The sequence below is a fragment of the Antennarius striatus genome, chromosome 5 (genome assembly GCF_040054535.1).
Source record: "Antennarius striatus isolate MH-2024 chromosome 5, ASM4005453v1, whole genome shotgun sequence".
Lineage (NCBI taxonomy): Eukaryota > Metazoa > Chordata > Actinopteri > Lophiiformes > Antennariidae > Antennarius > Antennarius striatus.
The window spans coordinates 9,046,228-9,062,179 of record NC_090780.1 but is presented as its reverse complement, the minus strand read 5'-3'; the positions used below and the strand labels follow the sequence as shown (position 1 = coordinate 9,062,179).

General features: G+C 39.0%; 1 protein-coding gene across 4 annotated transcripts in view; it reads right to left on the bottom strand.

Moving 5' to 3' along the window:
• Positions 1-15,952, bottom strand: part of atg7 (ATG7 autophagy related 7 homolog (S. cerevisiae)) — an 85,623-nt gene that overhangs the window by 46,670 nt on the left and 23,001 nt on the right. For all 4 annotated transcript variants that reach the window (XM_068316317.1, XM_068316318.1, XM_068316319.1 and 1 more), the window contains 4 exons: positions 14,041-14,162; positions 9,257-9,347; positions 8,817-8,961; positions 6,587-6,745 (listed from right to left, as the gene is read on the bottom strand). In XM_068316317.1, the coding sequence (XP_068172418.1) occupies positions 6,587-6,745; positions 8,817-8,961; positions 9,257-9,347; positions 14,041-14,162 (517 nt within the window). The remainder of the gene's footprint in view (positions 1-6,586; positions 6,746-8,816; positions 8,962-9,256; positions 9,348-14,040; positions 14,163-15,952) is intronic.

Below are 15,952 nucleotides of genomic sequence, written 5' to 3'. Positions count from 1 at the left end.
GAGGGTCTTTCATTCGCCTTTATGCCAGTTTCTCCGTGTGTTTCCGCAAACTAAGAATTGGCCGTCACTAGAATCCAGTACTGACACTCGACAATAGCATTTTCTAGACCAATTAACTTTAAAGTGGGTTATTTCCGGTGCCACAGTAGTTGGGAAATACTGAGATCAGTCAGTCGGTCAAACTTTATTAATAAAATTGTTGAAAATTCCCAATGTTTTGCTACATTGTCGTAGCCGGTCACCGGTGTTCTTCTCAACAGGCTGCTCTGCCGTCAAACACCAGGAGTCGGCACTTCGGCGACGCCCCTTGACTACCGTTGTTAGGGGGCGTAGTACGGCCTGAATATTGTCTGAGGGTGCCCCTGGTGACATAGTGCAGCATGACTGCTGGCTATTTTTCAGCGATCTTGTTTTTAACCAATACTAATATTAATATTAATCCATATACAAGGCGCATCAGATTATAAGGCGCACTGCGGGATTATGAGAAAATTATAGGCTTTTAAGTGCGCCTTATAGTGCAGAAAATACTGTAATATTGGTTAAAAACATGATCGCTGAAAAAAAGCCGGCAGTCTGGCCGCCAGTCATGCTGCACTCCACCACCAGAGGAGTCCCCTCACAAGGCACTTGGACCTACGCCCCCTAACAACGGTAGTCAAGGGGCGTCACCGAAGTCCCGGCTCTGACTGAGCTGCTCTCAGACGGTAGAGCTGACTGTAGGAGCACCGGTGATTACGTAGCAAAACATAAGGAACTTTCAACAACTCTATTAATAAAGTTTGACTGACCGACTGATCTCAGTATTTCCTAACTATGTGGCGTCGGAAATAACCCACTTTAAACTTAATTGGTCTTAAAAATGCCATTGTGCTATCATCTGGATTCTAATGACGGTCCATTCTATTAGTCTGTAGAAACACACGGAGAAACTGGCATAAAGGCGATTGAAAGACCCTCAAAGCTGAACTTGCAGACTTTTCTGAAATTTCAAGAGCAGAGTCACTGCTAGACAAAGGTGTTCAGTGTGCTGCAATTGATTTACAAATGTAGTTGATAGCTCTGGGCGGGCGGCGGAGAGGCGCATTCAGGCTTGTGTATTCTGTCTGCACCAACGTGCAGTGAGATTCACGGCGGTGAGACACCGACGTTAAAGTCAGTTCTAGGAGTAAAACAGCGTCATATTTGCCAGTAAATTAGCAGCCTGACATTAAAAACTAGTTAAACAATTGTTTAGGACACACAGCAGCAAATAGCTGCACCTCACCTCCGACTGGACTACCGATCGATCAAAACTATATTTAATTAATAAACAAAGACGAAAGTCGGAGCTTAAATATCTGCTTCGAACTTCAGATCAGGAAATAATCCGCTCTGTTTGCACTGACTGCACTCGTAATGATTTTAACCAGTTTTTAATGTCAGATTTTTTAATATCAGTGTTGACCTCTTTCCAAGATGGCAAAGTAATCAAGTGATCAGGTTTCTTTGATGAGGCTCAGAATGGCTTATTGACATAACAATAGGGGCTATTCAAAGGTAGTCAGTAAGTCATGAATGCAATCATGACTGCCTGAGCAGCGCGGCTCTATCTAGTGGACGGATTGCACAACTACAGCCGCTGCAGTTTATCAAATAAATTTTATCTATTTTTTATTGTGTGTGCCTTATAATCCGGTGGGCCTTATATATGAAATAAATTATAAAACAAATTATTGAGGGTGCGCCTTATAGTCCTGTGCGCCTTATAGTGCGGAAAAATAATGTACACATCATAAAACCGTAGTGTTATTTTATTTCAATTTGTTATTCTTGTTTCTGGACATCCAAACTGTAAAGTTGTGGCATTTGGCCTGAGTGAAAGTCGTCTCTGTTAGTAAGTCCCTTCATTTACTGTAATCTGAAAGGGTCAAAAAGGCTTTTGTTGCCTCACCTGTAGATGGTGACATGATCCTTGATGAATGGACTGTGCACACTTAGACACACCTTAAGATTGTATGCACCATATCTGAATATCTACAACTATATCAACTATTATATTTTGACTTGCAAATAAAAAAATTTAAATCCTGTACACTTGAGTAAATTTGTCTTCATGATATACACTAAGCCCAAATCCTGACACATTTGGTTTCTTAACCTTACTGATAAGCTTCTATTCTTGAATGTCAAATTTAAATGAAAGACACACAAACCTTTGTTGCTTTGCTTTTCAAATAAATCTAACACAGGCATGTGGAAACTCATTTATACAGTATAAGGTGCTTCAGTGATCTCATTCCTTTTTCTTACACTTAACGTTCCATGGGATGGATGTGTGATGAAAATTAGGAAACGATGAATCAGCTCTTCTATTCCACCAAAAACTGTGATTGTCCATTGCCAAAATTGGATTACCGTGACAATTTCCATTGATTGCAGACTCATCAGAGAGTGAAATGGAAATGTCAAGAATAATTTTAGAGTCAAGGACAAGAAAAAAGCATGTTAATTGCAACACCACTTTTACAGAATGAGGACATCTACTTCTTTCACACTCAACATTTTAGGAGTCTTGGACCTTGGATCTTGCATTAACATTATCTTTGACGCAAGTGTTGCTAAGCATTAGAGGGGTGATTTCAGGCTGCATAAATTATAATATATTCAATTTTCCACAGTACACAAAATCAACTTGCAGCAACGACGGACAAAAAAGTCATTCTGAATGCAAAAAATTCATTTCTGAAAATATACACACCACTTCTAAACAATCCAACAAATCCACTGTTTATATCTTCAACCTACTCTGACTTGACTGTTGACAAAATAAAAAAGATGTTTGTGTCAACACTACAAACTGTTCTGTAAATGTCACCTGACAGAATTTGACTAGACAAAATACTAAATCTCAAGACGTTTACAACACTGCAACCTTATTTGAGCTCCCCTAAGGTGAATTTTCACGTTTTTTACATTCCCTGCTCGTCGAACCTAGCATACAAGTCATCACAAGCCCCAAGCATCATAAGCTACAGCAGGTTAGGGGTTAGGGTTAGGGTTAGGGTGATTAAGGATAGGCAAGGGAGATGTCCAGAGTTGTGGCAACTACGAAGGAATAAAATTGATGAGCCATTCAATGACGTTATGGGAAATAGTAGTTGAAGCTACACTAACGGCAGAAGTGAGCATTTGTGAGCAGCAGTACGGTTTCATGCCAAAAAAGAGTACTACAGATGCAGTATTTGCTTTGAGGATGTTGATAGAGAAGTACAGAGAAGGTCAGAGGGAGCTGCATTGTGTTTTCGTAGATCTGGAGAAAACTTATGACAGGGTGCCCAGAGATGAATTGTGGTATTGTATGAGGAACTCTGGAGTGGCAGAGAAGTATATTAGAGTGGTGCAGGACATGTATGAGGATTGTAAGACAATGGTGAGGTGTGCTGTAGGTGTGACAGAGAAGTTCAAGGTGGAGGTAGGACTGCATCAGGGATCAGCTCTGAGCCCCTTCTTGTTCGCTATGGTGATGGACAGGCTGACAGACAAGGTTAGACAGGAATCTCCATTGACTATGATGTTTGCAGATGAAATTGTGATCAGCAGTGAGAGCAGGGAACAGGTGGAGGAGAAGCTAGAGAAGTGGAGGTTTGTCCTGGAAATGAGAGGAATGAAGGTTAGCCGCAGTAAGACAGAGTACATGTGTGTGAATGAGAGGGACCCAAGTGGAAGAGTGAGGTTACAGGGAGAAGAGATCAAGAAGGTGGAGGATTTTAAGTACTTAGGGTCAACAGTCCAGAGCAATGGAGAGTGTGGAAAAGAGGTGAAGAAGTGTGTACAGGCAGGATGGAACGGGTGGAGGAAAGTGTCAGGTGTGATGTGTGATAGAAGAGTTTCAGCTAAAATGAAAGGAAAGGTGTACAAAACTATGGTGAGTACAGCGATATTGTTTGGCCTAGAGACAGTGTCACTGAGGAAAAGACAGGAGACAGAGCTGGAGGTAGCAGAGATGAAGATGCTGAGGTTCTCTTTGGAAGTGACCAGGAAGGATAAGATCAGGAATGAGAACATCAGAGGGACAGCACATGTTAGAGGTTTTGGAGATAAAGTCAGAGGAGAGCTATCCAGAGAAGATAGTGAATATATTGGTAGAAGAATGCTTAGTTTTGAACTGCTGGGCAGAAGGCCTCCCTAGAGGAAGGTTTACGGATGTAGTGAAGGGGACATCAAGGTAGTTGGTGTGAGAGAAGAGGATGTAGAAGACAAGGTTAGATGGTGGCAACTGATTCGCTGTGGCGACCCCTGAAGGGAGAGGTCAAAAGGAAAAGAAGAAACATTCTCTGCACGTTATGTTCCAATTTGTCATTGAATTCTACTCAGCCACCTGACACCTCTTTGACTGTTAGAAACTGTGCAAGGCTCCACCCCCCCCCCCCCAAAAAAAAAGAAAGAAAAGAGATGGAAGACACACAGCTCCACTACAGTTTTAAAAATAGATGGACAGGTATCAATGTAGCAGGTATGAAGGCTAGAAAAACAGTGTCTAGATATACGACTAACATCATTACAACCATCCATTAAGGGCCATCCATCAATTGTCTGACGTCTGCCCCTCACTTTCTGTTCTGTTCCAAATGAATGAGAGAGAGAGACAGAGAGAGAGAGACAGAGACAGAGAGAGACAGAGAGAGAGAGACACAGAGAGAGAGACAGAGAGACAGAGAGACAGACAGACAGACTAGGAGAGAGAGAGAGAGAGAGAGAGAGACAGACAGACAGACTAGTAGAGAGAGAGAGAGAGAGAGAGAGAGTGAGAGAGAGAGAGAGAGAGAGAGAGAGAGAGAGAGAGCAAAAAGGAAGACATAACTACGTTGATGGCATGACACATAATGTTTTCTTGTCTTAGATGCTATAATCCTCTCTGTCTGGTGAAACAGGTTCACAGGAATCTCTCTCTCTTTCAGGAACATTAATCTTAAACATTATCTCTGAAATACTGAAGCAGTTCCACAAAGACATAGAGCAATAGAATATAAAAGTGAATAAAATACAAACACATACTCCCACCTCTGTTTAATAACTTCAGCAGACCCACCTCTAGGTACAATTGCTTCCAAAGATAAATGGTTTGTCAGATTATCAAAAATACGATGCATTGTTTTTGCATTTTAGACAGACATATATATTTTATTACATTGTTCAACCTTCAAGAAAACATATTGTTTTAGTTTTATGTACCTTAAAATCATATAATAAAGCACAATTTCAGGAAAGGAAAGCAAAAAGTTCAACTTAAGTCTCAAAGGTTGGGAACCATTGGGAAAGGGAGTATAAAATATGCATTGCCCTCATGGCTACTTGAACAATGTGGAAGCTGACATTATCTACGTCAAAAATCTATCTATGTCAAAGTCAGTGACATTACAATGTCACTGTTTTTGCAGACACCAAACCAAAAACACGCACAGGAGCCCACACTTTAACTGGTTTGTGTTATTTCTAGGACAGACTACCAACCACAGCAATAAGCATGTCCACAGTGTGATCTAGGTAGGTGTAGGTAATAAAAATTTAACTGCCCTAGTCTCCATAATCCGAACGTTAATGCTGACATATGATATGACAAAAATAAAGTCAGTGACCTTGTCATGAGGGACTTCAAAACTCTCACAGGAATAAACAAGCATGACCTGCGATCTACATAAACAAGCATTTCAGTGTTCATGTTTCCCGGTGCTTTAATAAATGATGGGTTTGCTTCTTCACACTAAAACAGAGGCCTGCTGTGAGTGTTTGACTGATTTTTCATTTAGCAATAAAGCAAATATGCCCCCCAGAGAAGCCACTGATTAATTAACAAAGTGACCCATCATCAATCATCCCTCATTAATAAGTGAGAAACAAGATGCCTCATTTTCTGCATGGTTTGGTTTTCACATCCCAAACATGACTAATCAAGCAGGGATATAATTATAAAGCTAGCATTAACAAACCAAAGATTAGTGTCAGGTCAGTCCATTATACAGCAATGACAGGTTACACTGAGGTAAGAAATCTACGAACACATAATATGAAGAAAAACCAAGACAGATTTAAAATGATATGATTTCACTCAGTTTTCCAGAGAAATCCTTGCATACAAAGATAATAAACATATATTAGTCAGTAACTGACTATCATTACTTGTAGAACATCAAATAAACATTTTGTTCTGGTTCTGAGTACTTGAAGTTTATTTATGTCAAGTATAAGTCGTAATTAAATTTGGGAGGGAATTGTCTCCCTATATTCAACAGCCTCTTTCCTCCATACAGACCATCTAGTCTGCTGAGACTCCACTACTGACTGCTGCAGACTGAAACAAGCTTCATCCTCCTCCATGCATCCCATAAACCACAATCATGGTAGTTGCAGAAACATTTTTACTATGTCCCATGTAGTTCAATTCACAGCTATTCTAATTAAAATTTCCACTGATAAACTGAGATGATGCAGACAGTGATGGTTAACTAAAGACATTCTTGTTCTAATACATGCTTCCAATTTCACTTTGACCAAGAGACTCATTCCACGTATGTGAACCCATAATTATTTGGCTTCTGAAACTCACCACACCAGGAAAGATTTTGGTGAGTCTGTCAACAGCTGCCATGGCCTTGGACTTCCCTCCTCCAAGACAGTCCTCAAACTCATAGAGTGGCTGTCGAACCGGGTTGGAATACGAGATCTTTGCATTGTCAACAAATGTGATGTGTCTCACTCCCCATCCCTGAAGAAAAAAGGAGAAACATTATTAACTTTACTTGAATTATCTTGAAAAAAAATTGCGACTATCTATTGAGATATGTTCAAAACAGCATTTTTCAAACCGCTTCAGAGCAGGAGGCTGTGTCTTAAATCATAAATTTTGGAGGGATGAGTGTGTAGGCCATCTGAATGGTAATTGCTGAGCAAGAAATGTGCATAAGTGATGAATATGAATTTGAGATCAGATAAACTGATAGTTTCCCATTGAAGTAATTTCATTTAAATTTTCACAATAAAGGAAATATTCAAAACTCATTACCTGAAGTGCTCATTTTTTTAGACTTTGTAGAAAGCATTTTATTTTAGCTTATATCAAGATAAACAGATGTGAAGATGGTGTGAAACATTAACTGTGAGATGGAATTCAAACTAAGAGTATGTAATGTGAAAATAAATAAAAATTAAAACACTAACAGTAAATAAACTAACACAAAACTAACACAAAAATGTATACCTGAGTGACCATGTAATTTCCCCTTGGGGATTAATAAAGTATACTTCTTCTAAACCTACAGGCTTCTTGCAAAATAAGTATTGACGTAATAACTGGCTAAACTTTATGGGAAAGTTTCAAACAAAAATTAGGTGATCCTACTATTAGAAAGTTTAAAAACTAGTAAAGCCACAAAAAAATTTTCTCAAGTTATCAGGAGACGCATTTTGTGTCTGGTCTGTATAAGGAGATAACTTGCAATACAACTGAGTAGGAGTAGTGTACTCTGCCTCACGGCCCATGTCCTCTGGGATGGGCTCCAGCAACCCCACAACAGCTGAAGAAGCAGGTATTGAAGACGAATGAATGAATGAACATTTTGGCTTTTTTGACAAGAATTTGAATAGAAAGTTTTTTTCCTGTTAAACTGAAAACAAATTTTTACAATGTAATGTAATTAATCAAACTATATTGTGTTTACATAATATTCCCTAAAATCAAGTTTTTTGGCCATCAGATTAGAGGCTTTGGCGAACACCAAATGCTGCACATCACCACAAAGGGAGCATATATGCAGACAACATTTCTGTAAGATAACCCGTCTCTACTACAACTTGGGAGAAGGTTTATTTTCCAGCAAAAAAACAACCTCAGGCAAACAACAAAAGCTACACAGAAATATTTCAAAGACAACGAGGTGACTATTCTGAAATGGCCAAGCCAAAGCCAAGATGTCTGTCCAATTGACACTTCGTGGGTGGACTTAAGATTAACATTTGTCCTTGATTACCGAGCAAACGTACTGCAAACTGAAAGCTTGAGCTGTTTTGCAAAGGAGAATAGAGAAAATTTGCAGCCTTTGAATGATCCAGTCTGAGTGAGACAAGAACTGCTGTGACTACAGTCAAAGGTGTATCTACCAAGTCCAGACATGAGGGCATGAACATTGCCCATCTTTCACTTATCCTTATATATCTGTAAGATAAACCTTTATTCCTCCCACAGTGACGAAGTTTCCGAAACTTTAATTGCCTTTAGTAAACCTTAGTTTTCACTTTAACATAAAAGAAGCCTTTTATGCAAATCCTGTAACAAAACTCAAATCATATTGATCATTATGTATAAAGTAACAAAAATGTGAAACATCTAAGGGAGGGATGCATTTATTGATATTTTAAACCAGCAGGTGTGACTATTGTATTTCTTAACATGCTTTTTAATTTTTTTTTACCATTTTGCATTCAAACTAGTATATAACTAATTGGAGATTCTGATTTATTCATGGTTTAATTCTCCAGAGGGAATATGAATACAGGTGGTGTTGTGTGGACACTCCTCCAGCCAGGATTTGAAGTACCACTACTGTGATTTTATTCTATGGTGCTAACTTTGAAAGGTTACACCACAAACCACTGGCCTGAGAAACACCCTACAGTGGTTTCAATATTTTTTGTGGATTCAGGTGTACCGGGATCATTTTTGAAATGTTGCTGTGTCAATACAAAACCTTAAAAAGTTCAACAGCAATTTACCCTGTTCGACTGAGCCCTAAAATGCTGTCAGATTCTATTTGTAAATCTATTTATCAATGTGTTCTCACCATGAGAGTCCTAGCTACATTGCAGCCTAGAGTCCCAGCTCCCAGTAGAAGACACTTTGTGCTAACCACCTTGTCCAGGTCTAAGGACGGAACCAACCTCCACCTCATTAGCTTCAGGTTCAAATCCACTGATGACTCTGCAAGCCTGAAAGAGGAGATGAGTGATGAGAATCTTTGTTCATAAAAGGTGCTGCTCGGTTTTATACCATCCATAGCCACAGATAAGACACGTATGACTAAGGTAAAGCTCAAAAATATGTGTCCATTGATGGAAGAATACAATAAACAGGATAAAGGAAAATTATGTACTTCTGTTTACAATGAACTGTCCAGTTGATGTAAAATAACAAAAACACTGTAGTCCATTGAATATTGTTGAATTAAAAAATGTTTTTTTTAATTACTCTCAGCTTTGGACATGTTTATATTGTTGTTATTACCTTTTAGGGTCCATGCATTCACTGAGGTTAACCATTCTGGGCCCCATGGCCCCCTTAGGGTTCTTCTCCCAACCTACACTTTTTGGACATGCTACAAAACAAAAAATAAAAAAATAAGTGGTAAGGGCTACACAGTTATTTACTCAAAATAAATAAAATATTTTCTTTCATGTCATCTCTTCCTTCTCTCTTTCCTACAGTTGATGCTACATCAGACGGTGATTAAGACCTCCTTGTTTACTCTATAATGGTAACAGTAGATGCTCAAATGTCACTGTACTAATGCAGTGTAAAATAAACAGTCACATCAACATGGGAGGCATAAAAAAAAGAACTTGAGTTAAATACAAGACAATATGACAGTTATTCTGACACAATAAAGACTATTTCACCCCTGAGGAGTAACAAATGTTTAGCTGTGACCGAAACTTAGCCTGTTGTACCTGAAATGTTGGGCTGAGGTACAATAATTTATCCCTTGAAAAACAACTCCATTTATGGACATGAAATATCAAACAGAAAACCTGAATCATTTCTTCTTGCCTGAGTGGAATTACTGCAAATTCATTAAAACCCAAAATGTAGGTCAAGCTCAACAAAGACATCTCAAGAAGCTATCCCTCTGGTACCATTTAACCCTTGGGGACCAATTAAAATGGCTATACACCTTACCTCTGGGGTCACAAAAATGACATCTCATAAAAGTGTAAAAAAAAATGTAATATGGATTTTTTTTTCTTTCAATGCATCTGATCTATTCCATTACTTCAGCCCTATCCATAGATATAATTTATTATTATTATTATTATATATGTCTAAATGATTATTTGCCATTACAACCCTGTTTTTCTTCTAATGGGAAAAACACAAAATGTGGAATATTTCCAAAACTTAGTGCACAGTTAAATACTTCTGATAAAGATATTACAACCTTGACCATACCGATAATTGGTAGGATTATTAACTTTCATGCATTATTAGTTTGTGCTAAAATGAGAATTTCTACAAACACCTAACCCGTTGGGTCACAAAATTGCCATCTCATAAATGTAAAAAAAAATGTAATACAGAAATGTTTTTTTTCTTTCAGTGCATCTGATGTTTTCCATTACTTCAGACCTATCCATAGATATAAAGTTTTCTCTTTGTTATTATATATGTCTATATGGAATTTGCCATTACAACCCTTTTTTTCTTCTAATGGGAAAAACACAAAATATGGCATATTTCAAAAAATTAGCATATAGTTAAATACTTCTGATAAAGATATTACAACCTTGACCATGCCAGTAATTGGTAATAATATTAATTTTAATGCATAATTACTTTTTGGTACAAGGAGAATTTTAAAGGTTATGAACACATTGGCTAATGGTCCAAAACGGATCATGTCATAAAATTGTATGCGCCTCGCCATGGCAACATGTCCGGTGCATGACGAACAAAAATAGAGAACTTTATACAACTATGTATTTTATTAAACATATAAACATTTTAACATTCATTAAATTGCAAACATTTTAGAACATAAAAGAATATTAGTGTAGTGTATGCCATGGTATGTTATGTTTTGTTCTGTGCGCGTGTGTGTGTGTGTGTGTGTGTGTGTGTGTGTGTGTGTGTGTGTGTGTGTGTGTGTGTGTGTGTGTGTGTGTGTGTGTGTGTGTGTGTGTGTGTGTGTGTGTGTGTGTGTGTGTGTGTGTGTGAATGTTCACTGGAACTTAAAACAGGGCTCACAGACGATTTTGTAATTGACTGATTTATCGGGAGAGAAAAACATAAAAACAAAAAAAATGTCACTTTTGGTACCAAACAGTCCCCAATGGTTAAAATCCCTTGTCCAACAGATAAAGGCCTGATGAAGAAATACAGTGTGGCTTGATAAATAAGAAAAAAAATATTTTAATGACCTATAAACTAAAGACTCCTAACATTTTAATCTCAAAAATTTACCAACAAATGTTTGAAAATCACAAAAAATCCACCTGACAAAGTAATGACTGCACCACCTCTCATGATCTCTGGAAATGCTGTGCCATGGAAAAAATGACTGAAGGAAATTGCCATAGCAATCACTCTGTAGTGACAAATTTAAAAAACAGAGGAAATGAGTGGGGATGAGAAAATATTTGTGAAGATAACATCAAGACGGGCCTTTCTTGATAAATGGAGGTGAGAGTCGATTTGATATCTATTTACAGGAGTACGCTACATAACGTTAGCCTCTTCTTCTTTTCCTTTCGGCATTTTCCCTTCAGGGGTCGCCACAGCGAATCAATTGCCTCCCTCTAGCCCTGTCCTTTGCATCCTCTTTTCTCACACCAACTACCTTCATGTCCTCCCTCATAACATCCATAAACCTCCTCTTTGGTCTTCCTCTAGGCCTCCTGCTGGCAGTTCAAAACTCAGCATCCTTCTACCAATATATTCACTATCTCTCCTCTGGACATGTCCAAACTATCTCAGTCTGGCCTCTCTGACTTTATCTCCAAAACCTCTAACATGTGCTGTCCCTCTGATGTACTCATTCCTGATCCTATCCTTCCTGGTCACTCCCAAAGAGAACCTCAGCATCTTCATCTCTGCTACCTCCAGCTCTGCCTCCTGTCTTTTCCTCAGTGACACTGTCTCTAGACCAAAAAACATTGCTGGTCTCACCACAGTTTTGTACACCTTTCCTTTCATTTTATCTGAAACTCTTCTATCACATATCACACCTGACACTTTCCTCCATCCATTCCATCCTGCTTGTACACACTTCTTCACCTCTTTTCCACACTCTCCATTGTTCTGGACTGTTGACCCTAAGTACTTCAAATCCTCCACCTTCTTGATCTCTTCTCCCTGTAACCTCACTCTTCCACTTGGGTCCCTCTCATTCACACACATGTACTCTGTCTTATTGCGGCTAACCTTCATTCCTCTCCTTTCCAGGACAAACCTCCACCTCTCTAGCTTCTCCTCCACCCGTTTCCTGCTCTCACTGCAGATCACAATGTCATCTGCAAACATCATAGTCCATGGGGATTCCTGTCTAACCTCATCTGTCAGCCTGTCCATCACCGTAGCGAACAAGAAGGGGCTCAGAGCTGATCCCTGATGCAGTCCCACCTCCACCTTGAAGTCCTCTGTCACACCTACAGCACACCTCACCACTGTCCTACAGTCCTCATACATGTCCTGCACCGCTCTAACATACTTCTCTGCCACTCCAGACTTCTTCATACAATACCACAGTTCCTCTCTGGGCACCCTGTCATAAGCTTTCTCCAGATCTACAAAAACACAATGCAGCTCCCTCTGGCCTTCTCTGTACTTCTCTATCAACATCCTCAAAGCAAATACTGCATCTGTAGTACTCTTTTTGGCATGAAAACATACTGCTGCTCACAAATATTCACTTCTGCCCTTAGTCTAGCTTCAACTACTCTTTCCCAGAACTTCATTGTATGGCTTATCAGCTTTATTCCTCTGTAGTTGCCACAACTCTGCACATCTCCCTTGTTCTTAAAAATAGTCACCAGCACACTAATCCTCCATTCCTCAGGCATCTTCTCACTATCTAAGATCCTGTTGAACAACCCGGTCAGAAACTCTAATCCCACCTCTCCTAGACACTTCCAAACCTCTACAGGTATATCATCAACACAGACTGCCTTTCCACTCATCTTCTTCAATGCCCTCCTCACTTAATTCTGACTAATCTTTGGTACTTCCTGGTCCTGGTCCTTTTTCTAGTCTTTGTTCTCTCTCATTTTCCATGTTCATCAACTCTTCAAAGTAGTTTTTCCATCTTCCCATCACACTACTGGCACCTGTCAATAGACTTCCATCCCTATCCTTAATCACCCTAACCTGCTGCTCGTTCTCCCTATCTCTGTCTCTCTTGTCTTACCAACCTGTATAGATCAGTCTCTCCCTCCTTACTGTCCAACCTAGCAGACAAGTCATCATAAGCCCCTTGTTTGGCCTTTGCTACCTCTACCTTCACCTTACGCTGCATCTCCCTGTACTCCTGTCTATTCTCCTCAGTCCTCTCAGTGTCCCACTTCCTCTTAGCTAACCTCTTTCTCTGTATACACTCATGTACCTCCTCATTCCACCACCAAGTCTCCTTATCTACTTTCCTTCGAGATGACACACCAAGTACTCTCCTACTTATCTCCCTGAACAAATTAGCTGTAGTTTTCCAGTCATCTGGAAGCACCTCCTTGCCACACAGAGCCTGTCTTAACTCCTTCCTAAAAGTCATGCAACACTCTTCCTTTTTTTATAAAGCAAAAAAAGTCCGTAAAGCAAAAATGTTGACTTTTGCTTTGGATGAGGTGACCTACCCAGGAAAATACAAACATATTTGATGTCTGAGATGGCCCTGATTGTGGATAGTGAGATCAGGATGTGCAGGACAAGATCAGCAATAAAGGTATGTAATATGTATTACCTATAATAATATAATAATAATAGTTAAGCACACTGTAAATACAAGCTGACATCATCATTAAACTCACATGTTACAAGCACACAAAATAATTATCCTGTGCAACCCACTTGCATAATACAACACACGTAGCACACTGACAATGCTTGCCGCATGTGTTATACTACCTGGTCACCTCACCACAATAGCTTGAAACCAGTCATTCTTCTGTGTGAGTGGGGCTAAATACACACACACACACACACACACACACACACACACACACACACACACACGCACACACACACGCACACACACACACACACACACACATATTTGTAATCTTGCATAAAGGACTGTATATTACCTGAGGTGCAGGGAATCTCGGGTAGTTTGAGGTGGAAGATGAGACTGTGCTGAACGGAACGGTTTCCCTGTAGAGTTCTGTCTCTAAAACATAGCACTTCCACTGTATCCAGCTTAGAGCCCCTGACACACAGAAATGAGGAAATGCAAAAAGTCAAGTTGTGACGTCATGCAAGAATTACTAACTACAAGTAATTAAGTACATGCTACAAATGTATAATAAAAAAAAATCAAATCTTACATTGTAAATGGACCCAGCACTTATATGGACTCTTCCTTCATACTCAATGGACCTTATAATACTTTTTATATTCACCCATTGACAAACACATTATACCAATGACAGGCATTTTCATGTAATGCATTAATCAAGAAATCAAAAGCAATTCAGTGCTTCCAATCCACCACATTCCGAAAAATGTCTATGCTTAGCATAGACAGCAATTCCCATTTACAATCACATGAAAAAGTTACAGCATTTCATATAGAAGTGAAATTTAAGGAGGAAATGTGCTTCTTTTGGTGAAAGAAACAATACACAGATAAGTGTACATTGTGATTAATACATACACACAAAGTGACAGATCTCCCCATATATGGTTAAGTGACTGCCAGATTACACAATCAAACTCCAATGAAACCAATGCATTAGTAAGACATCATGTCTATGTTATCATTCTGTTTTTGCTCATCTAAGCCAGTATCAACAGTTTATGTATAACATTGAGAGCAAGTAAAGTCAGGCACAAGATTGATGTAGTTTGTATTGGACAAAAGCTGCCCCTGAACAAGCACGAGGCTGCACTCTCTTTTGGGATTTGCTGCTGATAAACCAAGCCATTAGCCAAAAGCCAAGTCTGACAGGCCAAAAGTGTCCTGGTTTCACAGGGCACTACTGTTTAACTGGGCTTGATGGGAGTTCCTCGCTAAAATCCAAAAAAGTAATTATGCAATAAAATATCTGCATTACCAAAACGAGTGCCAGGAAAAATCTAGGCTTTCTGTGAATGTAAGAAAACTGGACCTGAGCTTACAGGTACACACTTCAAAGTACCAAAGTACCCAACAACAGTAACATTTGGAGCAAAAAATGTTTTTCAGATGTCTGAATGATGTTACAATATGATGTACATAGTTAAAATGTAGATTGTATTTTAAACATTATAAACAATTGCTAATGTAATTGTTTCCATTAGCAATCTCACATAACTATGAGATTTTTGACAGATAATGTTGCAGTTATGTGTGAATCAATCTGAATCAGTGACATTTCAGCTTCATGTTTCACATTGACTCTTCAGGCACCTGAACGAACACTTACTCATAACCTGGCAAGAAAAAATATTTAAACAACAGTGGTTATGCTGTCAGATACAGACCAACCTCCCTACTGGCCTTTAAAGCCAAAACAACACAGATATGCTCTGACATCATTCAAAAACACAAATGGACCTTCATCCATCTGCTACCCACCCAAACTTTATTTCCTCAGGATTTATTCTAAACACTGTCTCTGAAAGGACTGTGTGTGACCATTTAAATGTGAGGGACATCTGTCCCTTGTGCATAAATGGCTATGCACTTACTGCATCTGTAGTTTGGGATCATCACCATCATTATTGTTGTAACTTCTATTTTTCTTATAAACAAGATATTTACCAACATATTTGATCCATAATTTGTTAAAATAAATTTTTTCAATTGATCGACGTGCCTGGCCTGCGGACTACAATCCACAAGTTAGCCAATTAAAACCTCTCTGAGGAGCAACAGCTGTCAGTTCAATATTGGGGCACTTGCTAATATGCAGTCAAGTTGCAAATGGAGCAGAGGATCAGAAAACAGCAGAGCTACTATAAATGGTTCGTTGCTATTATAACAGCAGCATTTATCTTTGCCAGGGAACAGACATG